Source organism: Talpa europaea (assembly GCF_964194135.1).
Source record: "Talpa europaea genome assembly, chromosome: 9".
Taxonomy (NCBI): Eukaryota; Metazoa; Chordata; class Mammalia; order Eulipotyphla; family Talpidae; genus Talpa; species Talpa europaea.
In genome coordinates, this window is record NC_140076.1 from 26119135 (window position 1) to 26145212 (window position 26078).

Below are 26078 nucleotides of genomic sequence, written 5' to 3' on the forward strand. Positions count from 1 at the left end.
CGCTCTGCCACTAAAATAGCTAGTTGCCTAAGGTCAATAATTCCCATCTCCATACCTCAGTTTGATTGTAAAATGGGAAATCTTCTCAAGTGTGTCTCTTTTATGGTTTTATTCTCTCATATCATTCAGCACAGCTCTTGCTTTCTGTCCTCCATCTCCTCACTCTCTATTCCTCAGTCCTGCTCTGTGTCCCAAAGCACTGAGCACCTCACTTCCTTCCTCATGTGGACAACTGCGCTTGTCTCCTAAAGGTTCACCTGCCACCATGTCCTACTTCCAAGGCTTACTCCACACACGGTTTCCTCAGTTAGCACTCTAAGCCCCAATCCTGCTGATGGACCCCTGAAGCCTCCACTTCCTAGTCTGCCCTCCCTCTATCTGGAATGGCCATCTTCCTCCCCTCAAGCAATATTTATTTATTTATTTTTTAATAGAGGCATGTTTTATTTATTTATTTATTTGTTTGTTTGTTTATACAAGCACTGGGTACAGTCAGAAGCACGGGAGGGTGAGAGAATTCACCAGAGCCAGAGCGGGGAGCAGAGCAGGCAGAAGGACCGAAGTACACTGCTGAGGGGAGCAGCAGGCGGCAGGAGAGGTCTGCGCGCCATGTGGGACCCTCCTCCGGTGGCCGGGGAGCAGCCGGGGATGGAACCGGCGCCGCCGCAGAGGCTGCGGGCAGCATTGCAACCCAGCGCTCAACCGCTGTGCCACAGGGGAGGCCCCCCTCAAGCAATATTTAGGGCTCTCTCCAATTGTCACATCTTCTCTCAACTCTCCATTGTCTCTGGACAAAGCTAGGCTCTCACTCCTTTGTGCGCTCACAGACCCTACCCACATACCCTTTGAGAAGCCCTTATTATAGTGATTCTTGACAGCAAAGCAAGACCAAACCAAAAATACATATATACAAAAATATATATATACAAAACCAACATTTTAATTATCTGAACAAGAACTGAAATACAGTAAGTATTCAATAAACGTTTGCCAAAGAATTTTAGAAAGCAGGGGCCTCCCTGGTGGCGCAAGGGGTTAAGCACCGCATGATGAAGCAATCTGATGCCTCTACAGCACAAGTTCAATCCCCAGCCAGCCAGGGAGCGACCCATGCAGCAATGCAGACCTCTCCTGTCTTACCCGCTGCTCCCCTCAGCAGTGTATTTCAGTCAGTCTGCCTGTTCTGCTCCCCACTCTGTCTCTGGTGAGAGACATCACCCCCAACTCTGGCCTGTGCCCCCGCTCTTGTATGCATAAATAAATAAATCTTCAAAAAAAGAGAATTTTAGAAAGCACTGTTAAGTGATGTGACCAATGACACAGCACAATCATTTTGGCTTCTTCTGAGAAACTAGGAGGAATGGAGAGGAGCTATGCAAGCAAAATGTTTTTGGAAATCTGAAGTCCCCAACAGTCTCTACGTCTCTGCAGGTGGGAACGAAGATCTCTTAAACCACATATTTAATAGGCCTGAGGAATAGAGAGAGTGAGAAGATGGAGAACAGAACACACAGTGCAGTAACTTCTCCCTGTCAAGAGCACCACCTACTTCGCTGCAACCTGAGCAAACTGGTAGCGGCCAAGCACTGAAAGCAGAGCCTGGAAGTAGGTGCTGGCTGCTCTCCTCCGCACCATGACCACCGCCACACACACGCCAGCGTGCTCCACATCCATGGGAACGCTCGATTTTGGCATTCCTAAAAATACTCATTTTCTACGGAAACCTGACTGACAGACTAGCCAGAGGGTCCCCCACAGGGAGGGGCCAGACAACCCCTACTGGCGACGTGGCAACCGCATGTTCTCCAAGGGAGTCGCTGCACTGGGGCAGCAGGAAAAGCATCATTAAAAACCGAAGCGGAAGGCAGATGCAGAAATGTCCTGGCTTCTCGCTCGGACACTGACAATGAAATCAGGATGAGAGAACCAAGCCACCGCTTTCCTTCCCTCTAGGAGGCATCCTGGGGGGCGCGAGACCAAGTTTTGCTGGGTGGGCGCCATAACCTCCGGCTGGACCTTTGGCGTGACCACCTCCCTATCGACCCCGGCGAGCGGATCACGCGGCGGGGTCTCTGCTCTCCCTGAGTCCCAGGGGGCTCACCCTCCCGGGGCGACCCTTCCTCGCCCCCGACGCTCCCCGGCCCCCCCGTTCCCCGGATCCCTGCGCAGCCACGCCCAGAGGGTCCGGGCCGCCGGGGCGGCGGCAGCCCCGCACCTTGAAGTAGGCGACCTGCAGGTAGTTGTAGGGGCTCCGCTTGCGGAACTCCAGCTCCAGCTCCTCGCCGAGCGCGTGGGCGGCGGGCGGCCCGAGGCAGCGGCGCAGGCAGGCGGCGCGGCGCAGCAGGCCCGCGAAGAAGCGCAGGTCGCGCAGGGCGGCGGCGCCCGAGGCCTGCGCGGGGCCCGGGGGCGCGTCGGGGTCCGGCGCCCAGGGGAGGGCGGCGGCGCAGCGGGCGCGGCAGCGCAGGCGGAGGGCGCGCAGGGCGGCCCGCGAGCGCAGCGCCCGCTCCATGCTCAGCACCACGGCGGGCCAGTCCCCGCGCGCGTAGGCCGCGGCGCCCTCGGCGAAGAGCAGGTCGGGCGCCGCCAGGTCCCCGGCCGCCTCGGACTCGCCCTCCGCCCGGCAGGCGGCGGCCACGGCCAGCAGCGCGGCCAGCAGCCCCAGCGCCATCGCCCCGCAGACCTAACGGGACGGCTCGCCCCCGCCACCGAGGCCGGAGCCCCACCCCCGCGGCGCCCCGCCCTCCGCGGGGCTCCCCCCACGCCCCACGCCGCGCGCGCAGGCCCAGGAGCGCCCCGCGCCCCGCCCGCGGCGGAGCCTGCCAGACGGGCGGGGCTGGGCGGGAGGGCGGGGCCGGGAGGGCGGGGCCGGGCAGGCGGGCGGGCGGGGCCGGGCAGGCGGGCGGGCGGGGCCGGGTAGGCGGGAGGGCGGGGCTGGGCGGGCGGGCGGGCGGGGCCGGGCAGGCGGGCGGGGCCGGGCAGGCGGGAGGGCGGGGCCGGGCAGGCGGGAGGGCGGGGCCGGGCAGGCGGCGGGGCGGGGCGGGGCCGGGCAGGCGGGCGGGGCGGGGCCGGGCAGGCGGGCGGGGCGGGGCCGGGCAGGCGGGCGGGCGGGGCCGGGCAGGCGGGCGGGCGGGGCCGGGCAGGCGGGTGGGCGGGGCCGGGCAGGCGGGAGGGCGGGGGCGGCTCCGCGCGCAGGGGCCGGGGAACGCGAGGCCCCGCCCACGGCCCGCGCGCACGCCCTTCCGGCAGGGGCCCCGCAGGCCGGGCCGGGCGCTGCCATGGAGGACGCCGCGACTTCCCGGCAGGCGGAAGGCGTCGCTGGGGGCCCCGGAGCGCCGTCGGCCGCGGGGCGGGGAGGTACGCGGGGGGTGCGGGGGCGGGGACGCCCCCTGGGCGCGGCGGGGCTCGCGGGAGGCCGGGCGGGCGCTCACGCTCTGTGTTCCCGGGTGTGTGTCGCAGCGGCGCTGGTGCAGCTCACCTCGACCCCCGGCGGCCTGGCCCTGGTGAGCCCCTACCACACCCACCGGGCGGGGGACCCTCTAGACCTCGTGGCGCTCGCAGAGCAGGTGCAGAAGGTGAGGAGGCGCGGCTGCGGAGGAGATAACCGTCTTCTTTCAGGTAGTTTAGTCCTGCCCCTCACGCCTCCAGCTGACAGCCGCTCCGGGCGGGTGGCGTTTGCTCTCCGCCGTCTCCGCTGGGACACGAGGATCTGATTGTCTTTGTGAGTGCGTGTCTGATCTCCGAGAGCACAGAGAGGCTCCTTCGGCTGCAGCTGGAGTGCCCATAATCTCCAGGGATGGGCAGTTTTGCACAGCACTTTGTGTGTGTGTTTTTTTAAAGATTTATTTATTTATGCATACAAGAGCTGGGGTACAGGCCAGAGGTGCAATGGGGTGAGAGGACTCACCAGAGACAGAGCGGGGAGCAGAACAGGCAGACTGACTGAAATACACTGCTGAGGGGAGCAGCGGGTGAGACAGGAGAGGTCTACTTTGCCGTGTGGTTTCTCTCTGGCTGGCCGGGGATCGAACTCGTGCTGCAGAGGCTGCGGATTGCTTCATATTGCTTAACCCCTTGCGCCACCAGGGAGGCCCTTGCACAGCACTTTGAATAGTCCTTATTTAATTCGGGCTTTAGGACGGTCCTGTGAGGTAGGCAGTGCACATGAAGAAACCTTTCAAGATAACTCTAACCCAGACTCCGCAGGCATGCCTAGTCCACTTATTTAATTTATTATTTTTTAAAAAATTTATTTTATTTATACAAGAGCTGGGGTACAGGCCACATGTGCAAGAGGGTGAGAGGATTCATCAGGGAACAGAACAGGCAGACTGACCAAAATACACTGCTGAGGGGAGCAGAGGGCAAGACAGGAGAGGTCTGCTGCACCATATGGGTATCTCCTTGGCTGGCTGGGAATCGAACCCGCGCTACAGAGGGTGTGGACAACTTCACAGCGCTGCGCTCAACCCACTACTCCACTGGGGAGGCCCTAGTCCACTTCTTTTAAACTGCTTCTCATCAGGTCTTTATTTGTTAGCTAAGAGTTGTAGAATTAAACATCTTCTCAGAGGGTAAGAACTCTAAGTTTTGTTCTATGTCCTCAGTGGACCCAGTATTCCCAAGCCCAACATTAATTTAGGCATTAATTGTCAGAGAAGTAGAGTAAGTAGGACATTCAAAATAATGGGGAAAAAACACTGGAACTTTGCATCCAGGAGTTTTTAACCCACTTTGCATATTAACTTACATTTTGACTTTTGGCAAATTGCTTCTTTCTGGACCTCAGCTTCCTTATTTGTCAAATAAAGGATTTAAACTGAGAGTTTCAAGATCTGAAGTTCTGAAAAATCAGATTCCATTTAACCTCTTAACGGTCCTTACTATTGTAGAGCCATTTTCAGTATGGACAGGTACTGAGCCCTGCTGCTTTAGAGTTTATGCTAGCCTTACATTCTTGTATACACCGCCACACTTGACCTTGGTTTAAGGTCTTTATTTTCCTCTAAATAATAATTAATGAGCTAAAATTCTCTCACATATACATCTCTGTACTTCAGTTGATTTTTAATTAAGAAAAATTCAAGCACTTAGGAAAGCTCCTTTGACTCAAACCTTGTGTCTTCTCCTTTGTTGGGGTGGGGAGCAAAGTACAGGTTTTTTAGGAGAACGTCAAGTATCTATTTAATCTGATCACTCTTATTGGGAGAGTGGCTGCCAGGGACAAGATCTTAGGTAAATATTTTCGTGGGTTACTGAGTGACCATCCTGTTTATTACATGATCTGAAACAGAAAGAACTGCAGTTTTTGTCCTTCAGCCTATAATCTAGTAAAATATAGAAAGGATGCATTATTGTGCTGCCTCCATTTTCCCAATATTATCAGTCTTTGCGAAGCTGAAGAAAAACACTGTACAGACCAAAAAAGTGAATCAGGTACACTGTGTACTAAAATGTACCTTCTGGCAGGACTGACCTCTGACAGGCCACCTAGGTAGTAACGTGTATTCAGAAAACTTGGGAGGCCTAGTATTAAGGCATGAAATTTGGAATCATTGATCTGTGTTCAGATCTTCAACTGCTGTTTACTAAACTGTGAAACCTTGGACAGGTTGCCTTATCTCTCAAAGTCTAATTCCTAAAATAAGGTAATGAGGATTTCTCTAACTTCAGCTGTCCTGTGAGGTTTAAATGAAATGATGGACGTGAAGGGTCTCAGAATGGTTGGTGCCAGGATTTGTGCTTAGGAATTGCATATATCCTTCTCCTTTCTGTTAATTACTTAGCCTCCTTTATTTAAAAGGAACAGATTTGCTGCTTAAGAAAAGAGAGATTTGTTATAAGGCCACTCCTGACCTGGAACCACTTTAACTCTAGAAACTACTGACTTTCTCATTGACTAAATGGCACTGTTGTCCTTGGAACAAATGCAAATTCTTTTACTGTGGGGTCCTACCCTCTTAACTTGATTCTGTACACACCCCCTCACTAGCTACTCTTCAGCACACTAGCTCAGAAATGCCCAGAAACTCCTTCAGTTTTTTTGCATGGTGGGTCCTTTCCTTTCATGCGGACTCAAGTTAAATGCCACATCCTCAGTGAGGCCTTCTTGTCTATAGAAGACTATACCCCACCCCATCCAAATGACTTATTAAATTGAATTTGAATGCCTTTAGGCTACACAGGACTTCCATTCCTGCAGTTCTCATCACTCCCTTATGAAACAGGTTACTTCATTCATTGGTTGTCTTTGATCTGCTTTTACCACATAATTATGGTTATTTCCTTCATAATAGTACATCATTATTCCGAGTACATATAATAGTAGCTTTAATTATCTTTCTTCCTGGGGTCTGTACTACTCGCTAGAGCTGTGCTGTACAATAACAGTAGCCTCTAGCTGCCACATGTGGCTCTTAGAACGTATGGTTAGTGCAACTGAGTATATTAAAAATTATGTACAGTAATCCCCCCTTAGCCTGGTTTTGTTCTGAGAGAGACCACATTCACCTACCTTTTGTTATAGTATAGTTGTAAATTATTTTATTATTAGTTGTTGTTAATATTGGTGTACCTAATGTATAAATTAAAATTTATTGTAAGTATGTGTGTATAGGAAAAAACGTAATGCTTATAGGGTCCATTGGTTGCAGGCATCCACTGAGGGTTTTGGAATGTATCCCCCACAAATAAAGGCAGATTACTGTAATTTAATTTGAATTTTAAAATTTGCTAATTGATTCAGTTATTGGAAACTTTTAAATATATTTGAAACAATTTGAGTACGTGAGTCAACTCTTCCAACTAAACTTTATGAAGTCTGAATATCGACTAGTGGGCTCCTCGGTGGCGCGGTTGAGCGCTGGGTTGCGAAGCTGCCTGCAGCCTCTGCAGCGCCAGTTTGATCCCTGGCTGCTCCCCGGCCACCGGTAGAGGGTCCCACTTGCGCGCAGACCTCTCCTGCCGCCCACTGCTCCCCTCAGCAGTGTACTTGGGTCCTTCTGCCTGCTCTGCTCCCCGCTCTGGCTCTGGTGAATTCTCTCACCCTCCCGCGTTTCTGGCTGTACCCAGTGCTTGTATAAATAAATAAATCAATCTAAAAAAAAAATTTATAAAAAATAAATAAATAAATAAATATCAACTAGTATTTCCAGTGAAAATTTAGCATCCAAATTGATAGGTGGTGAGTATAAAATAGACATTTAATATAAAGTGCTAAATATCACAGGTTTTTATAATTACATTGGAATTAATGTTTTTTATATGTGGGGTTAAATGAAATATTAGAATTAATTTTGCTTATTTCTTTTTACTTTTAGCATGGCCACTGGAAAATTTAAAATGACACATGCAACTTGTTTCATATTCAATTTTTTTTAAGATTTATTTATTTATGCATACAAGAGCTGGGGTACAGGCCAGAGATGCAGGGGTGAGGGGATTCACCAGAGACAGAGTGGGGAACAGAACAGGCAGACTGACTGAAGTACACTGCTGAGGGGAATAGTGGGCAAGTCAGGAGAGGTCTGCTGCGCCATGTGGGTTGCTCCCTGGCCTGACAGGGATTGAACTTGTGCTGCAGAGACTGCGGATTGCTTCATAGTGTGCTGCTTAACCCCTTGCGCCACCAGGGAGAACCCTTGTTTCATATTCTAAAGGACAATTGCATTAGACTGTAGTCTTGCTGTCAGGCGGACCTTTCATACTACTGGAAGTCAATCAACTTTTCTTGAAAGTGAGCTGGAAGTTTTGGACAGATTTCTAATATCTGAGTGATGATCCTTCCCAACATAGGAATTGGTTACCCAGTTTCTCCTAGTTTTGAAAATTATTTAATCCATTTCCAGCAATTTCAATTGCCTGGTTCATGACAGATAGTACTCTATATACATTATAACTTTGTTTGAGGTCTATGTCACAGTGTTAGAATGAAAACACATTAAGTAACCATTAGGAATGAAATCGTAGGTTAAAATATAACTAGGTGTAATGTGGATGATTCAACGAGGTAATGGTCAGATGGATGGATACTATCTGTAGCCTACATTTCCAGCAAGTGATAAGAGTCCTATCTAGTGTGTTTGGATTTTCACTATAAGGCCCATCCATGATTTCAGATATATTTAAAGTTGAGAAAACAATTGGACATCTGAGCCTGATTGTGGGGTTTATGGTACAAATAGCAAGGGGAAAATGTATTAGATGAAACAGAGGGCATAGTTAGTAAATTTAGTGGAAGAAGAGTGCAGGTGATGCTGAAGGATCAGACAAGTTCAGAGTGACTTAAGTGGGAAAGACAGAGAGCGGTGAGAAACCAAAGAAGGAAGCCCTAATTCTGTGGCGTGCGGTCATGTGAGGGTAGGCTTCTCATAGGCAGTGCTGCTTGATCTGAGCCACGGGGTGGGTGCAGTTCATGGGGGAATGTCGAAGGTGGGAGGGATATTTAGGCATAAGCAAAGATGTTGCCATCACTCTTCCCATTGGGATCTAAGTAAGAACATCTTATTAGTCTTATCCTTTCTCGACCCACAGTTAGGTTTTCTCTTCTCTGTAGGCTGATGAATTCATCCGAGCAAATGCCACCAACAAGCTGACAGTTATAGCTGAGCAAATCCAACATTTACAAGAACAAGCCAGAAAGGTAAGTAAAGGGTCTTGTTTTCTTTGTTTGGTTCACAGCTTTGGCTGAGCTTGCTTATGGTGATTGTAACTTACTTGTTTGTGATACCTCCTAGACGTGTACAAGTGTTGAGCAAAATACACTTAGCCCAAGAGGTTAAGTGTAAGTTTTTCCCACTGGGAAAAACTTTAGTGATGTAGAATGTTTTGAGAGTAAAAAAATACCTTATAAAAGAAACGTTCTTGGGCCTCCCCTTTAGCGCAGCGGGTTAAGCTCAGCGCTGTGAGGCTGTCTGCAGCCTCTGCAATGCTGGTTCTATTCCCGGCCCACCAGGGAGATACCCACATGGTGGGGCAGACCTCTCCTGTCTCGCCCTGCTGCTCCCCTCAGCAGTGTTTTCAGTCCTTCTGCCTTTTCTGTCTCTGGTGAATCCTCTCACCCTCCCATGCCTCTGGCCTGTGCCCCAGTGCTTGTATTAAAAAAAAAAAAAAAAAAAAAAACAAGAAACGTTCTTATTGTAGAAAAATAGGAAAGAAATTTAAAAACCACTCAAAACCAGTGATGATCAGCATTTTGAAATGCAGTTCTTCTAAAGGCATTTTTACAGCATAGCAGCATAGTCTAATTTTTGTCCCTTCAGAATAATCTGGATCCCAGCAGTGATTCATTGCTATGGGGGTGCCACATCCTAAGTATTGAGCAGTTTCCAGATTTTGATTAGGATGACCCCCCCCCCTTACTGGACTGTTAGCTCCAGTACCTAATTGGTTACATCTCTGCGGCTCTTAGGTATTGGAAGATGCTCACAGAGATGCTGATTTGCACCATGTAGCTTGTAATATAGTGAAAAAGCCTGGCAACATTTACTACCTTTACAAGCGGGAGAATGGTCAGCAGTACTTTTCCATTATTTCTCCAAAGGTAAGAATATTTATCTCTTGCACAAAGACTCACTGTAGTCTTTGAGAAATTCTTGGCATGTATGTGTGAAAATGGAGGCATAGGGGTTGGTAAATGGTTTCCTAGAAAATGGAAAGTCATATTTTCCCAGACATAACTCTAAAAAATATACTTGTGCTTAAATTATTTCATAGTTATTATGTCTGTTAAGGGAGATCTTTGATGTGTAATATAATGATTTCCAAAGATGATTCTGGCTGGTCTGAAGTGAAAAGCCAAAAAGAAATTTGTGGCATAATTAGGGAATGAGCGCAGTGTCTTTATCTCCTACCCTTATCAGAATGGACTCCTTTGCCTTCTCTAGGAATGGGGCACAGGTTGCCCACATGAGTTCCTTGGTGCCTTCAAACTGCAGCATGACTTGTCCTGGACTCCATATGAAGACATTGAGAAGCAAGATGCTAAAATCAGCATCGTGAGCAAGTTGCTAAGCCAGCCTGTGGCCCTGCCTCCATGTGCTGAACCCAACCTCCAGGGACTGACCCACTGAGTGTGGACTCTGACAGCCTGTTCTCACAGCAAGGACCTGCCGCCGCCGCCTCCTTGCCCCTCTCTGCTTTGATGGGAGCAGTGTGAGAATTGAGGGCATGTTGGTGAATCATGATCTTCTTGGAGCCTGCGTGAATGAAACTGTTGTCATTGTTAATCACTTTTGGGTGGGATGGTAATGATCCACATCACTCTTTGGGGATCCTTTCTGGGCCACAGGTACCTACCCGGGCCAGTGTATTCTCCCCTTCTCCTTTGTTGCCATCTGTTATCCACAGAAGTCAGAGCATTAGAAAAAGAAGAGTTTCTTCTTGCCACAAACAAGTTGGCAATTGATCTGCTGAATAGGTTGATTTTAGTCTTTATGTAACTGGAAGTGTTTAAGATTAGGGCTGGGGCTATTTAGCAATTAGTGCAGCTTCAGCTTCAGATTGATGTGGAACAAGAATGTTGGTTCGAGGAGGATTATAAACAACCTCACTTGCCTGGACTAGAGAGTGTGATGCTGATAAGTCTGCAGCACCGGAGAGGTTTGAGCTGCCCTTTCTGTCTAGAGTGACTGGAAAGCCTGAGGCAGCAGCAATGGCCAGAATTTGGGAGGGTCAGCTTCTACACTCACAGAGTTTTAGACTTGGAAGATAAGTGGTGTTGGTTGTAGATACCACTAAGCACTGTATGAATGCACTCAGTAGCCTCGCCAAGGAGGAGGTTGAGTCCAGCAGCAGCAGCAGAGGAGCAAATTGTGTACACGACTTCTTTAAAATATTATGAAAAAGAAACTAGAGCAATAGCTGAGAAACCAGAAAAAACATCCATCCTGTTAATTATAAGTTAATTCACACTGAAACTCAGTTTGACCTGAAATATTCAGGAACTTAGAACTGAGGCTTTTTGGCTGATTACTCTGTTCTGCTCTGGCTGGGCGCTTGTGAGACTCTACCTCGTTTTCTGTTTGTTCATAAGTTTTAACTAACTTTATAGCCAGGCTGTACTTCCTCCAGTACCATATAATCTTTAAGAACATACTTTAATGGGTTGAGAGATGTGTAGTTGAAACCATAGTTGACTAAGTTCCTTTCCAGGGATGGATGTATGTTGTGCTGATCTTCTTGATGATACCCTAACCCCCTCCTGGTATTCATGGCCTCACCTTATAAGCCAGGCTTCTTGTGAGTTATACATGGCCTGCAAAGTCCGAGCGTAAGATAGGGCTTGAACCTGACAAGGTCCCACAGGTGATGTGGGTGACTCAGTTCACAGGGCAGTGTTCTGCTGAGCCTGCTGCAAAAGCCTCAGTGGGCTGCTGTGGGACACACACACATACACCCCACATTAGCCGATTCTGACTTCAGAAAGCACCCCAGGTTTTCAGAAGGTTCTGAGCTATATGTTAATGACACATTTTGTGTAGGTGCTTTATTGCTGCATAAATTACCACAAACTTAATGACTTAAAACATACTTTTTTTTTTTAATAAGGGAAGAACTTTCCATCTGTTGATACTAGGAAAGTTAACATTTGATTGTCTTTTGGTGTTCTTTCTTTTTTTTTTTTAAGATTTATTTATACAAGCACTGGGTACAGTCAGAAGCGCAGGAGGGTGAGAGAATTCACCAGAGCCAGAGCGGGGAACAAAGCAGCCAGAGTGAGGAAATACACTGCTGAGGGGAGCAGTCGGCGCGGCAGGAGAGGTCTGTCGCGCCATGTGGGACCCTCCCCTGTGGCCAGGGATCGAACCGACGCTGCAGAGGCTGCAGGCAGCTTCGCAGCCCAGCGCTCAACTGCTGCGCCACCAGGGGAGGCCCAAAACATACATTTATTATCTCATAGTTTCTGTGGACCAGGGGTTCAGCTTTACTTAATGGGGTCCTCTGCTTCAGGGTTTCTTACAAGGCTGCAATCAAGTTACTGGCCAGGGCTGGATTCTCATCTGAAGGGAGACTCAACTGGAGAAGGATCTGCTTCCCAGCTCACTATATTGTTGGCAGAATTTTCTTCCTCAAGGGTTGTTGGGCTGAGGAGCTCATACTACTGGCCAGAGGCTGCCCTCAGTTCTCTGCCACATGGGTCTAGGCAAAATGACAACTTTCTTCATCAAAGTCAGCAGGGATGAGGGTCTACTAGCAGGATAGAAGTTATATACTTATGTAGTGAATTTTTAGTTATTTATAGCTGCATAAAATTGCCACAAATTGTGGGAGTGACACAATACCCTGAATACCATGTATTCTATTGCTTAGAAGCAAGTCACAAGGTCAGCCTATACTCAATGGAAGGAATTACATAAAGGCATGAACACTAGAAGGCAGAAATCATTGAATCATTGAAAAGGTCTTATTATCACTCTTTCTGTCACAGTGCACAGTGAGGGAGAAAGGAAGGTCTGGGGTAAAAGGCAGTATTACAAAGTGGTTAAGCATGATGGTGTTGAAGTCACACATCTGGACTTGCCTCTCAAGCCTGACAAAGTAACCTCCCACTTGGTATCCCTGCTTCCTCCTCTCCAGTCCTTCCTGTGTATGTCATCAGCTTGATGTTCTGAAAATGAAAATCTCCCTCATTCTGGACATTGAACACTGGAACAGAAAAACTGATTCAAAAGAGAAAACTTCCTTCTGTTCAATAATGTGCACTTCCTACCCTGGCCACCAGGTTATATCATTGTTCTTTTCACAGTTAAGCAATCACAAAGCTTAGGGAAAGTGGATATAGCATCTCGGAATGGGGAAGTAGGATCCAGTAATACAGTAACCATTTTTCATTCACTTATCCATCTATCCATCAGACCATTTCCTGAGATTAGGTACATTGTAGGTTTTGGGTTCTGGAGAGTAAACACAGATGAGTAAGACAGACCTCTGTTTGTAAAGATCTCATAGTCCTATAGCATATGAAAGCAAGTCAAGTTAAGCTGACAACATGGTAGAAGAAGGGCTATGACAGGTATACGTGGAATATGGGGTCCTGGGGAGGGGTGCCTGACATCTTGGAGAATTTGGCAAGACTCCTTGGAGTAGCTGATACCTGCTTAGATGTAAAAAAACAAGATAAAGCTTGTTTCAAGCCTACAACCTCCCTCTCTAGGGAGAATGTCTTTGGGGGTTGAGTTAGGGTTTATTTTTGGATGGAGTTTACTTGTGAGTAGAGAAAAGGATTTCCACGTAACAAGCCATAACAACCAAAGTAATCTTGACAATCAGGACGGGGGCGGGGGTGGGGGGTGAGGAGATGTTTGTGCTAGAAAACTCTTTGCTTCTCACAGCTAAGAGATAGGTAAGTGAAGGATGGGATGAAAATTGATTCCAGACAAAAAAATAAAATGTGAAGGATGTTGACAAGGCAATATGACAATTGGGGGATTGTAGCCAGTTTAATGTGAAGAATTTTGCCAAGGGTGATGTGAGAAGAGCTAATTAAGGGATTTGGAGTAGGGTATTGGTAATATTGCCCTTTTAGAAACCTCATTTGGCAGCAAAAGAGGGGTGGAGCTAAGACCATCAGCGGCCTCCATCCCTAGTCCAGACGAGATAATGGAGATCTGAACTGAGATAGCAGTGGTGGAATGAGGGGCCTTATTTCATCAATTTAAGGTGTACTTTTCTTTCCTCATATTTTAATACTTCTGAAACTTGGATGCTTCTAAAAGATGACGGCCCATTATAATATAAGTGGCAGCATATTTTTCTTCTTAGAATTACATATAAGAATGATGTGTCTTTGAATGGTATGTTAGATTTGATGAAATACGGTATTTTGAAAGTATAATAGATTGCTGTCTTGTTATCTAATAAGATGTGGGAGGATGAGTGAGAGAAGGCATCTTAGATAATGCCTGAGTACCAGCTTTAGTGTCTGTGGGTGGTGGGGAAATGCTCAACAAAATATAGAAGAGGACCACATCCTGATGCTTTCCAGAATGATTAGCAGGCTATATTTGCTTCAGTAATCCACCTTGCTGGGTGTGAGTAACACTCCCTTTCTCCTCCCCTAGGGGTCTGGAGGGAGGAGAAGAGGATTTGCTGGTGTCAAATTGTCAGTCACTAGGTGTCAGTTTCAAACAGTCCTGTTGGATTTAAGTCTTATAACCATAACGCCATTTTAGCCAGTTAAGACTGTTCTAGAGTGTCTCGATGTTGAGATGTTAAGAAGTTAAGCTAGAAAAGTGATAGAGTAATGTGTATATGGGCTACTGTAGGAGTAGTTCACTTGAAAGTTCGGTGAAGAGCCTACAGAGGGTGTTATCAAGACCCAGAGGAGTTCAGTAAATACCAAAGGCCTCTTCTCATACTGACAACACCTCAGTCTTTGATTCCTTTCTTTGGATACCAGTCAGCCAGCCTGTCTCCAAAATACATCTCAAATCTAACTGCTGCTCACCACCCTTACCACCATACCCTTAGTCCAGGCCACCAGCATCTCTTGCCTGGACTTACACAGTAACCACCAAACTGTCCTCCCTGCCTCCATTCCCATCCTCCGTCAGTTTGTCTCCACAGAGACTGTCAGCATCATCTTTTAAAAAATATGAATCCGGGGCCTCCCCGGTGGCGCAGCGGTTGAGCGCTGGGTTACGAAGCTGCCCGCGGCCTCTGCGACGCCGGTTCGATCCCCGGCTGCTCCCCAGCCACAGGAGGAGGGTCCCACATGGCGTGCAGACCTCTCCTGCCGCCCGCTGCTCCCCTCAGCAGTGTACTTCGGTCCTTCTGCCTGCTCTGCTCCCCGCTCTGGCTCTGGTGAATTCTCTCACCCTCCCGCGCTTCTGACTGTACCCAGTGCTTGTATAAACAAAACAAACAAACAAACCAGCAAACAAATAAATAAAGCATGCCTCTATAAAAAAAAAAAATATGAATCCGATCATAACACTATATAAAAATGACCCAGGATTTTATCATTACACTTAGAATAAACCCATACTCCTTGCTAAGATTCTGTGTGACCTCACCGTGTTCCTGCAGACCTTGCTGGTCTCACACACCAAGTTCATCCCTGCCTCAGGGTCTCGTGCTTGCTGTCCCATCTGCACAGAACATTTCCCCCAAGATCTCTGCACCCTTTGCGTCTTCTCATTTAGCTCCTGTTCAGATATCAATTCACTGATTGATAATGCTCTGATATCCTGCTCAGATATCAATTCACCCTGTCAGAAATACCAGCTTCTCTCAGGTCAGAATAACTTTTGACTCTGCTCTGTTTTCTGTAGCACTTATCACAGCCAGGAATTTATTTCCCACCTTCCCCTATGCTGGAGTGTAAGTTCTATAGGACAGAAGCAGTGTCTGTATTGTTTACTGCTATGTGCCTAGCCCCTAAAACAGTGCCTGGATGGATGGACAGATGGACACCTGTAGCTCTGCAAAGGACCTAAGTCAGTGCAACTGACAGATATACTCTAGTCACATGTGTGATTTAGAAATCTTAACCTGTTTACTTAAACAGGTGAGATTAATAATACATTTGCTGTAACCCAGTATATCCAAAATATAACTATTACATTTCAACCAACTACACAGAAAATAGTGAGTTAGCATACATTGTTTTTTTTTAACTGTTGAAATTCTGGTGTGTATTTCATGTGTACAGCACATCTCAATTCAGAGTAGCCACTTTTCAAGTGCTCGGGAACTGTGTGGTTCCTGGGAACACTAGTAACTAACCCCCACCCATTGCAAACCCTGTGAGAAGATGGTAAAGTCTGTAAGGCCATGCCCCGGGGCTAGTAGCCCAAAGTGCTGGATCCTACACTCTTCTTTCCCCTTGTGCTTGAAGAGAGAGGCAAAGGGTCCCTTGTTCTCCCACCTCTACCTATCCCCCTTTGCATGCCCCCAGCCCTTTGCATGCCCCCCCACCCCATGTGCAGGGATGAGAATGTGGGGCAGGTATTGGAAATGGGGCCTACCCACTACCAACGAGTTTCTCCCTGAAGCACACTGTTCCTGCAGCTGCCCAGTCTAGACACTCAGCCACTCTGACCTCCTCTCCTCGTTCACACCAGGGATTCCAGCTCCCAGCTCCCTAGGCTGACCACTGCCTCTCCTTCCTTTCTGTTGCTGTCCAACAACATACAGCCTTGCGCCAGCCACCTCCTCTCTCATGCTGTCTTACAGATTCGCCTTCCACCCTGGCTGCTGGAATAATCTTTCTAAACCAGTGACCATGTAACTTCCCTACTTAAACCTTCTGTTTTCAGGACAGAAGGTAAACGACTTAGCCTGTGATTTGGTTAACAAACATTGGGAGGGAGTGGGGGTGGGAAGGGTTACTATATACCGAAGCTTTCTTACAGGCACAAAGACACAATGAAACAAGCTCAGGAAAAGTCCTGCCTGCCAGAGCTTACATTCTAAGCATCCATGGCCTCTGGATCCAGCATTCCTCTACAGCCCAATCTGCCCCAAGTCACTTTTGCCCCCTCTCTCAAGGAGCACTCGAACCTCTTCACCTGCCAACCTTCCCACACTCTCCCAATGGAGACCCTAGATGCCTCCTCCCAGAGTCCTCCATTCCTGCGAGTCCCCTGGAAGACCTAGGGACCCCCTGCAAAGGAGGCCCCTCCTCCTGCCCCCTACAGCCCTGCTGCCCCACCCCTTCCTCAGGGATTGTGAGCTAAGAGCCTGGGCCGAGAGGCTTGGGGCCTTTGTAGCTCCACCTCCTCACCTGGGCTGACCCCCTCCAGCACGCAGGAATTGGGGAAAGCGTACACCCCGCCCCATCGGGGAATGTCCTGTCCCAGGTAAGCCTCCGCCCCCAAGAGCAGTCAGCTGCCGGCCCACGTGGAAGTAGAGGCTGCAAGTGCGCGAGCTCCACCTCTCCCATCTCTCCATCGGGGTGGTGCATTCATCCAGCGGCGGGGAGGGGAGAGTGGGAGAGCAGGGGGGACTCCAGACCGACTTAGGGAAGAGGCTGGGTCTCCTTTGGGGCTTGCTGGCCTCTGGCAGCAGGTGGAGGTGGCAGAGAGGGAGGGTGGGGGTGGCTTCCTGTTTCTCTTCTCTCCCAGGGTGGAGCTGGGCCTGCTGTCCGCTTGGGGCCTGTCAGAGCCAGGACCTTGGGGCATCTCAGGTGCAGCCTTGTCCTGAGGCAATGAGCTTGGGGTAGTGGAGCCTGGACTTGCAGCAGGCCCCCTTTATGCCCCATTCCCCTTAGTTGCCTCTCCTCCTGGGGCACTCCTGGAGGTGAGGGGGTTACCCCACCCCAGTGCTTTTTTTATTCCTTTAGGGTTTACCACAAGGTATTAAAAATAGTTTTGTTATTAATTAAAAAAAAAAAACAAACAACTTCTTGATGACAAAAGACTCATCTCTCAGATTGAGGAAAGAGCCAGGGCCCCTTGTCCAACCCTGAGCCATGGAGGTGCCAGGAGGGCCAATCTTTGGGCTGGAGGAGGTCTGTGCTACCGGCAAGGGGTGCAGTCAGAGAGGGAGTGGAGACTGTGGCCACATTGTGCACTCGCTTTGCTGTTGAATGTTTCCAAGGCGCTTGCCTTCTGCACCTTTGTCTTCACCACCTGTCTCCCTCCTTCCAGTCAGTGATACAGTGTTGGGAGGTGCACTTCTGGGATGAGGTCTGGGGGAACAGGAGATACATGGTCCGGGGGGGGGGCCCTTTGGGGACTCTAACCTTGAGAACTCCTTGGCCTTCTCCTGGACCCCAGGTCAGTGCACCAGTTTCTTCCTGACCAATGACCAGAGTCCCTCCCAGATGAATGAATTTTCCTGCAAGGATGTTGCCAATGCGTTATCCCTGGCCAATATGATCCTGGGACTCTTCTCCATCATCTGCAGCTTCTGCAAGTAGGTCTGGGACCCAGCAAGCTCTTAGCCAAGAGCTGAAGCCAATGGCATGATGGAAGGGAAGAGGAGCTTAGAGAGCCAGGCAGGGCCAGGCTGGCATGGGGGCCAGCTGGGGCAGGAGAAATTGCAGTGGATTGGAAGCCAAGGGGCCAGTGTCCTAGCCTCAGTTTCACCACAAACCTGATCTGTGACCTGGTTAGGACACATCCTGAGACTCAGTTTCTCCATTTTTAAAACAAGGAGCTTGTACTATGCCCTCTATTGTCTTCCAGCAATGCCAGTCTAGAATGTTTTTTATGAGAAAAGCAAGAGTGTTCTGGCAGCCTTTACGCTATCCCTATGCAATCCTTGTTTAAACAGGCTACCACTCATATTTTTTTAATTCTTAAATATGGCAAAATAATTGAAATTAGCACTGTTCTTTATGTTGTTAAGAAATTATATTTCTATAATTGAATCATATTTCAATGCCTTTGGGAAATCAGCTCTCTAAAGATAAAGATGAATCCTTAAAATGCCTGTTATGTCTGCCTAATCTGTTTGATCTCTATAACATCGGCAAGTAACTTCATGGGATCTGTTTCACATATATAAAATAAGATGATTTTACCTGAGATGTTTAAGGTTCCTTCTAGTTTGAAAGTTCTGTGATTCTCTATGTTTTAAGTCTCATAAGCTATGGCAAACATGCAGCAGAAAATCTATTAGTTCAGCCTAATCTTCTAGGGTTACAGTTTTCATGCCATAATAGTAGAACCAGAATTTTTATTTAGACTCAGTTCCCCTTTTGACACAAAGGATGAGTCTAAGCAAAGGAAATGCAGAGGCTGATTTGAGGACAGCGAGGCTTGGGATGAGGCTCTTTTTTGCTGCTGCTAGGCCACTAAACATTGCAGTCAGGGTATAGACTTGGGAATAATCTCCTCGGGTAAGTATGTAACCTTGGTGGCTGTTTTCAGAAAGGTCTGGAAGCATGTGCTTGACAGAAGCATAGAACCCTTGACTATAGGGTCTGAAAGAGCTTTTGAAAATCATTTAGAGCATCAAATGAGACAAAACTGATAGAATTGCAAGGAGAAACTGGTGAGTCACTCTCATAGTTGGAGGTTTCAATCCTCCTTTCTCAGTCATTGATAGATCCAGCAGGCAGAAAAGCAGCAAGGACCAGCACCATCCATCAGCTGGACTCAATAGATATTTCTAGACTACTTCATCCAACAACAGCAGAATACACATTCTTCTCAAGCTCACGTGAACCATTCACCAGATAGAAGGTATTCTGGGCTATGAAATATAACCTTAACAATTTTAAAAGAAATAAATCATTCAAGTTATGCTTTGAATGGAATTAAACTAGAATTAATAGAATTAACGTGGAATTAAACTAGAAATCAATAGCAGAAAGTTAACTAGAAAATCCCCAAAATACTGGACGTTAAACAATACACTTCTAAATAATATATGGACTAAAAAAAGGAAATATCAAAAAAAAAAACAAAACAAGACTTTGAACTAAAAGAAAATGACAAAGCAGCTTGTCAAATTTTTTGAGGTGCAGTTAAACATTCCATAGGAGGAAATTATAGCATTAAACCCATATAATAAAAAAGAAATCTGCTCTGTGAAAGACAATATCAAGAGAATTAGAAGACAAGTCATAAGCTGGGAGATAATAGCAAGAGATACAACTGTTAAAGAATTATAACCTAAAGTTTACAAAGTTTAAAACTCAGCAATAAGAAAACAAGCAAACCAATCAAAAAACGGACCAAAGACCTTAACAGATACCTCACCAAAGATGATATACAGATGGTAAATGTGCATATGAAAAGATGCACCAACTTTTTGCAATAGGTTTTTAGCTGGAACATAGGTATCCTGAAAGCCACAGACAGAATGGAAAAGAAGAAGCCTCTTAACATGGTCATGACTGGACCCGTCGATCAGAGCAAGTCCACCACAACTGGTCATCTGACCTACAAATATGGTGGGATCCACATGAGAACCATTGAAAAATTCCAGGAGGTGCTGCTGAGATGGGAAAGGTCTCCCTCAAGTTCCTCCCTGGTCTTGGGTAACCTGAAAGCTGAACAGGAGCATGGCGCCACCATCCCAGTCTCTCTATGGACATTCAAAACCAGCAAGTATTATGTGAGCATCGTTGATGATCTGTGCCCCAGGACACAGATACTTTATCAAAACACAATTACAGGCACATCTCAGGCTGCCATACTGTTCTGATTGTGGCTGCTGCTGTGGGTGAATTTGAAGCTGGCATCTCTAAGAATGGGGACCCATGAGCACGGCCCAGGCTCTGGGCGTGAGACAGAACACACAGGCCATGTGACAGCCAGGAGAGGTACGAGGAAATCGCTAAGGCAGTCAGCACCTACTTTAAGAAAATTGGCTTCGATCCTGACACGGTAGCATTTGTGCCAGTTCTGGTTGGAATGGTGACAGCATGCTGGAGCCAAGTGCTAACATGCCTTGCTTCAAAGGACGGAAAGTCACCCATGAAGATGGCAATGTCCGCAGAACCACGCTGCTTGAAGCTCTGGCATGTATCCTGCTCCTAGCGTGGCCAACCAACAAGCCCTGCACCTGCCCCTCTGGACATCTGCAAAATTATTGGGGCTGGGGCTGACTCTGTGGGCCGAGTTGAGACTGGTGTTCCCAAACCTGGCAAGGTGGCCTTGGCTCCAGACAGCGTTACAACTGAAGTAAAGCCTTGAAATGCACCATAAAGCTTTGAGGGAAGCTCTGCCTAGGACAGCGTGAGCTCAGTGTCAGGAATGTGTTTGTCAGAGATGTTCTGGTGGCATTGTGACAGCAAAAGTGACCCACCAAAATTGGAAGCAGCTGGCTTCGCAGTTCAGGTGATTATTCTGAACCAGCCAGATCAGTGCACCATGTGCCCCTGGGCTGGGTTGGCACACAGCTCATACTGCTTGCAAGTTTGCTGAACTGAGAAGATTGATCATTGTTCTGAGAAAAAGCTGGAAGATGGCCCTCCAAGACCCTGGCACAAGTCCAAGGCCCAGAAGCAAGCACAGCTTCTTCACCTGTCCCTCTGCTCCAGGCGTGTCCTCTAGGTCTAACTCTCCTTCCCTCTTCCAGCTCGGCATCTCTCTCCCAGGCTCCTCTTCAGCTTCTCTTCCCTGCTCCTCCTTCCCTTGGGTGGAATCACCCCTTTCCCTGGGCACCACCCTGTTACATAGCCTCTCTGGAAGACAGTTAAGCAGTTTCTCATAAAACTAAAACCTACTCTTTAGCATATGGACCAGGCAATCACACTTCTTGGCGTTATTCAGATGAATTGAGAACTATGTCCACACAGAAACCTGCACTTGGATGTTTATATTACTCATAATTGACAAACTTTGAAACAACCAAGATTTATTGAGTAGGTGAATGGATAAACTGTGGTTCATCTGGACAACGGAGTATTATTCATTGCTAAGAAGAAATTAGCTATCAAACCACGAGAAGATATGGAAGAACCTTAAATATACATTATTGCATGAAAGAAGCCTATCTGTAAAGGCTACATATTATATTACTCCAACAATATGACATCTTGGAGAAGGAAAAAATGGAGGAAATATGTCTCCGAAACTACGAAGATATTAAAAAGATCAGTGGTTGCCCAGGGAGAAGATGGGAATAAATAGAGCAGAGAGAGCTTTTAGGACAGCCAAAGTACTCCATACAATACAGTCATGATGGTGATATGTTAGTATACTATTGTTGAAACCCACAAAATGTACAACACCAAGAGTGAACCACTAGGTAAATTTTGGACTTTGGTTGATTATGATGTATAAGTGTAGATTCACCCTGATATATACAAAGAGCCAGAATGCACCATTCTGATGAGTGATGTTGCTAATAAAGGAGGCTTTGCAGAGGTGGAGGGCAGAGGTACATGGGAATCTCTACCTTCCTCTTGATTGTGGTATAAACCTAAAACTGCTCATAAAGATACTAAGTTTTAGAAAAAAAAACAAAAAGATCTCAAATGAATACTGTAAGCCTCTACCTTAGGAAACTAGAAAAAGAACAAATTAGATCCAAAGTAAAAGAAAAGAAATCATAGAAATGAGAGCAGCTATCACTGAAACTGAAAACAAGAAGTCAGTAGAGAAAGGCAGTGCAGCCGAAAGCTGGTTCTTTGAAAAGATCAATAAAAGCGATAGGCCTCTAGTCCGACTAACCAAGACAAAAGGAAAGAAGACCCAAGGCACCCATATCATAAACGAAACAGGAGCCATGGCCATGGATCCCACAGCCTTTAAAAGCTTAATAATGGAACGGCTCTGTGCCTACAAAGCTGACAGCCTAAATGAAATGGACCATTTCCTTAAAAGACATAGGCTACCAAAACTCGCACTTGGGAGAAATAGCTCATCTGAACAGTCCCTATGTCCATTAAAGAAATCGTTTGGTACAAACCCCTCATTTTACAGATGGAGGAACAGAGACCTCGGTTGGGTGGGAATGATTTATCTGAGAATTCTCAATAAGATGGTAGCTGAGGGTGGGAGAGAACTCAGGACCATTGTGCTCTTGAATATACCTGGGATTTAGACTTGGAAGAGACCTTAGTGATTACTTTGGGGGTTCAGGGCACCCCTTTAAGATGGGTTGAGATCGTAGCAGGTATGCTGGTATATGTGAGGTGTGAGGGTGGAGTGTGAAAAGCAGTGTGGGGTGTGAGTGGGGAACATGAGGAGTGTGGGTGTGTGTACATGCAAGTGTAGGATGTGTGTGTTTTGGGTGTGTGTGGCGTGGCTGTCCAGTGGAGACGACGAGAGGGCTGCCCTGTTTGGGTCTGCTGCCCACACTCTAGGAGATCCCATTGTGCCTGCTGGATGCTTCTTGTCAGCTTTCTGATAGACATGGCAGTTGGGGCTATAACCAGACACCTCAACATCTGCTCCAAATCAGGTGAGTCCAGGCCTCAGACCCCTAAGCCCTGACCCCAGGACACCCTGTCTCGGGTCACCTCCTTCATCCTCCAGCATCAACAGGCTTCATGAGCTGCTGTTCCCGGCCCCATCCCTCCAGTAGCAGAAGCAGCCCCAGAGCAGCACCAGGAGCCCCACATCCAGACCTGGCTCCTGTGACCTGAGACTGTCCACACCCTGGTTTTCCATTTCATTATCTTCCCTGCCTCCTGTTCAGGGCCCTTCTGGGAACTGGGAGTGGGAGTGGTAGGTGTGGTGGAGAGTGGCAGCGTGGAGGAGTGGGGACATGAAACATTCTCCCAAACAGAGCAGTTGGTTTAAAATACAATAAAATATTTCCATGTAAGATACTGCTTGAAAAGAGGTTCCAGAGCTTTTCAATTTGTATCCATAGTAGACCACCCTTGGAGAGGGAGAGCAATTGCCTGAGTCACATGGTCAGTATGAGGCTAAGCCAGGAGGACTACTCCCCTCTTTGATCTACAGAAACAGGGTGAACAGCTGTTGATCTCTGGGACTCAGGACCCTGCTTGTCGCCACCCTGACCCCCACCCCCACCCCAGGGCTAAAGTACAGTATGTGTGCGTGTTAAGTTTTAACCATGGGCCTTCTGCAGCAGGAGTTGAGCTGAATGACTTTGCCGTCTTCACCACCTTTGGTCTGGCCTCAGCCATGCTCCTAGGTGTGAATGGAACTCTGAATGGATTCCTGGCCATCATCTATATCTTAACTACTTCTTTCCGCCTGTGTTCTTATTCAACTTGTGAGTGCAACTCAGGTAAGTCTTAGGGCTGGGGCAGGGAACCTCGGAGGGAGGAGCGTTGGATGCCAAAGCTTAGGGCTCAGTAACCGACTCCTCCCTCTCTGGAGTCCCTCTTCCTTCTCCTGTACCTGTGCCCATTGGCAGCTGCAGGCTATACTGGCAGAGCTGCGGTCTGGGGATCAGGACCCTTGGTTCTTGGAACAATTGTGCCTCTTTCTCACTGTGTGACCTTTAGATGGAGCATGTCAATTCACAGACTCCAGAACTATATGTCACAGTCCAGTTTCCCAAAACACATGGAGAAACTGAGCTCTGGTGAGGACAGTGGTCTTGCCTAAGGTCACAACACAAGAGACTGCGGATGCCAACTACAAGACCTCAAAGCACCCTTTTTTTTTTTTTTTTTTCAAAGCACCCTTTATAGAGGCTTCTCTGGGGCCTGGGCATGTGACTGGTCCTAGTTTGTTGCTCGAACTCGGCTATGCAATGCAAACCCAGACATCATTTCTGTGAATAGCTAAATGTTTTATGGTTTGCCCCTGCCCTGGGATTAAAGGGATTTGGAGCATAATCATGGGCTGAGGGTTGGGGTGGGGGGTGGGGGGAGACCCAAAGAGAAAGGAACTTGCTTCACATAGATGCCTTTAGCAGAGTAGAAACAGCTAATCTCCACCTTTTCTTTCCCTGGCAGACATCCCCTTCGTGTACAAGGGCCTACCCTGCCCCTATGCATCCTGTGTTTTGGCCTCCACCTCCCTTCTTACGAAAGGCAACCCTTTCATTCTCTCTTGCATGGCCTCACTCATGGTTCTATTCATGATGGACCAGAGTTACTACCCACATGATGAAATTCTGGACTCTGAGAATTGGAAAAAAATAGTTTATTTAGGAGGTGAGTGAAAATGCTGCTCTGAACCGTTCCTGTTGGTCATCTTTAGGGCTGCTCACTGCCACCCAGTGCCTTCCCCAGCATTCCCTAGTTCTCTTACCCTGTTCTGTTTATCTGCATGGAAAGTGAACTAATTTATGTAACGTACATGACAGAATACCTAGAGCAAAGTAAATATTCCACAAATGTTGATGCCCTTTTATCTTTTGGTAGTGAATCTGAAATCCAAATGGGGTCCCCTAAGGCCACCCCAGGTTCGAGGATTCTCTAGAACTCACAGCACTCTGCATATTGTCACACACATGACTCAGGTTTATTACAGCAAAGGATACAGAGCAAAACCAGTAAAGGGGTGAAGTCTGGAGGAACCAAACTTCCAAGAGTCCTTGCCCAGTAGTCACGCAGGACACAATTCCTGCAGCAACATATTAGGACATAAGGCATGAGGGAAGTGCTTTAGAGACTCAGTGCTCAAAGCTTTTATAAGGACTGGCTACAAAAGCACCCTCTGGCAAACACATCCCTGAATTCCAGATTCCAAGAAGGAAAGGAGATGTCAGCATAAGCAATCTTGCTTGTACTGTTGAGGCGCAGTGAGCCACTCTTCCCAGTTAGGGAAAGTTTTATATTGGTGTAGGGAACTGTTTACTCTCCAAGTTCCCAGATACTGGTCATATATAGGCCAACCTCATAAGCAAGCATTACTAAGGATAATGGTTTCAGGTGTGCTATGTTGTTTCTTCTCTGCATGTCTAATATTGTATAGGCCGTTATCACATGTTAAACTTGAAACATGTTTACACACACATACATATGTATATATTGTGTATTTATACATATATTTTTCCCTAAAAGAAATCTGGTCAACTCATATTTATTCTTGGCTAGGACTGGTTTCTGATCTAAATGAAACCTGACATTGCATTAGATTACAAGTCCAGCTACATACAGACAAAACTTCCTAAAGGCAGGACTCATGTCTCATTTGTTTTTGTTTCTTAGGCACTATGAATGAGAACTAAGGAGGGGGTAGGCAAGCAGAGGGTGGGCGCTACTTACAAGATGACTTCATGACCGTGGCATGTTTGCCTGTTTTCTTCTTCCAGGTGTCATCATGCTGTTTTTGTTTCCATTCTCCATAACTGCTTTTTACTGCCTGATGTGGTCGCTCTCCTACATCTTCTTTCCAGATGCTCTATGGGGCAAGGCAATGTGTCTTAAGCTACAGCAGGGAGGAAACTGAATAGTTCTATCAGCACCCACTTGCCTCCGTGGGGTTTATGCCAGCATGTTGGGCCACACCTTGCTTTATCTTCACTAAAGCTCCCTTTTTCACTGTGTTATGCACGTGTTATGTACGTCATCAGTCTCTTACCCTGAACCAGAGCAACTTGCAGCAGACCATTGGCCTTCACTCCCTCCCCTTTATTCAGGGTTCTGAACTGCTAAGGGAAAATAATTGTTTATATCACAGAGAACAGAATTTTTCCAAGTTACATTTGGGCCAAGTTTGAGTTCCAGCTGTCCCCAGCTTGTTAACTCCTTGGAAAGGAGTGAAACCTCTCAACACTGGCATTGCCTCCATCTTGGGCCTGCCTGATGG

At 47.5% G+C, this 26078-nt stretch overlaps 2 protein-coding genes across 2 annotated transcripts; both read left to right on the forward strand.

The window, feature by feature from the left end:
* Nucleotides 1-3275: 3275 nt before the first annotated feature.
* On the forward strand, nucleotides 3276-10151 carry LOC311176630 (uncharacterized protein C1orf50; the record flags this gene model as incomplete). The annotated part of the gene is made up of 5 exons (XM_084242283.1): nucleotides 3276-3354; nucleotides 3457-3572; nucleotides 8552-8638; nucleotides 9407-9538; nucleotides 9882-10151. The coding sequence occupies 5 exons, from the start codon at nucleotides 3276-3278 to the stop codon at nucleotides 10065-10067; spliced, it is 600 nt and encodes a 199-aa protein (XP_084098409.1). The 3' UTR covers nucleotides 10068-10151.
* A 7571-nt stretch (nucleotides 10152-17722) lies between these two features.
* On the forward strand, nucleotides 17723-25718 carry TMEM269 (transmembrane protein 269; the record flags this gene model as incomplete). Its single annotated transcript, XM_084243598.1, has 5 exons — nucleotides 17723-17856; nucleotides 22706-22803; nucleotides 23443-23586; nucleotides 24278-24478; nucleotides 25582-25718. Exons 1-5 carry the CDS (start codon nucleotides 17765-17767, stop codon nucleotides 25716-25718), a joined length of 672 nt encoding a protein of 223 aa, XP_084099724.1. The 5' UTR covers nucleotides 17723-17764.
* Between the last annotated feature and the right edge of the window lie 360 nt (nucleotides 25719-26078).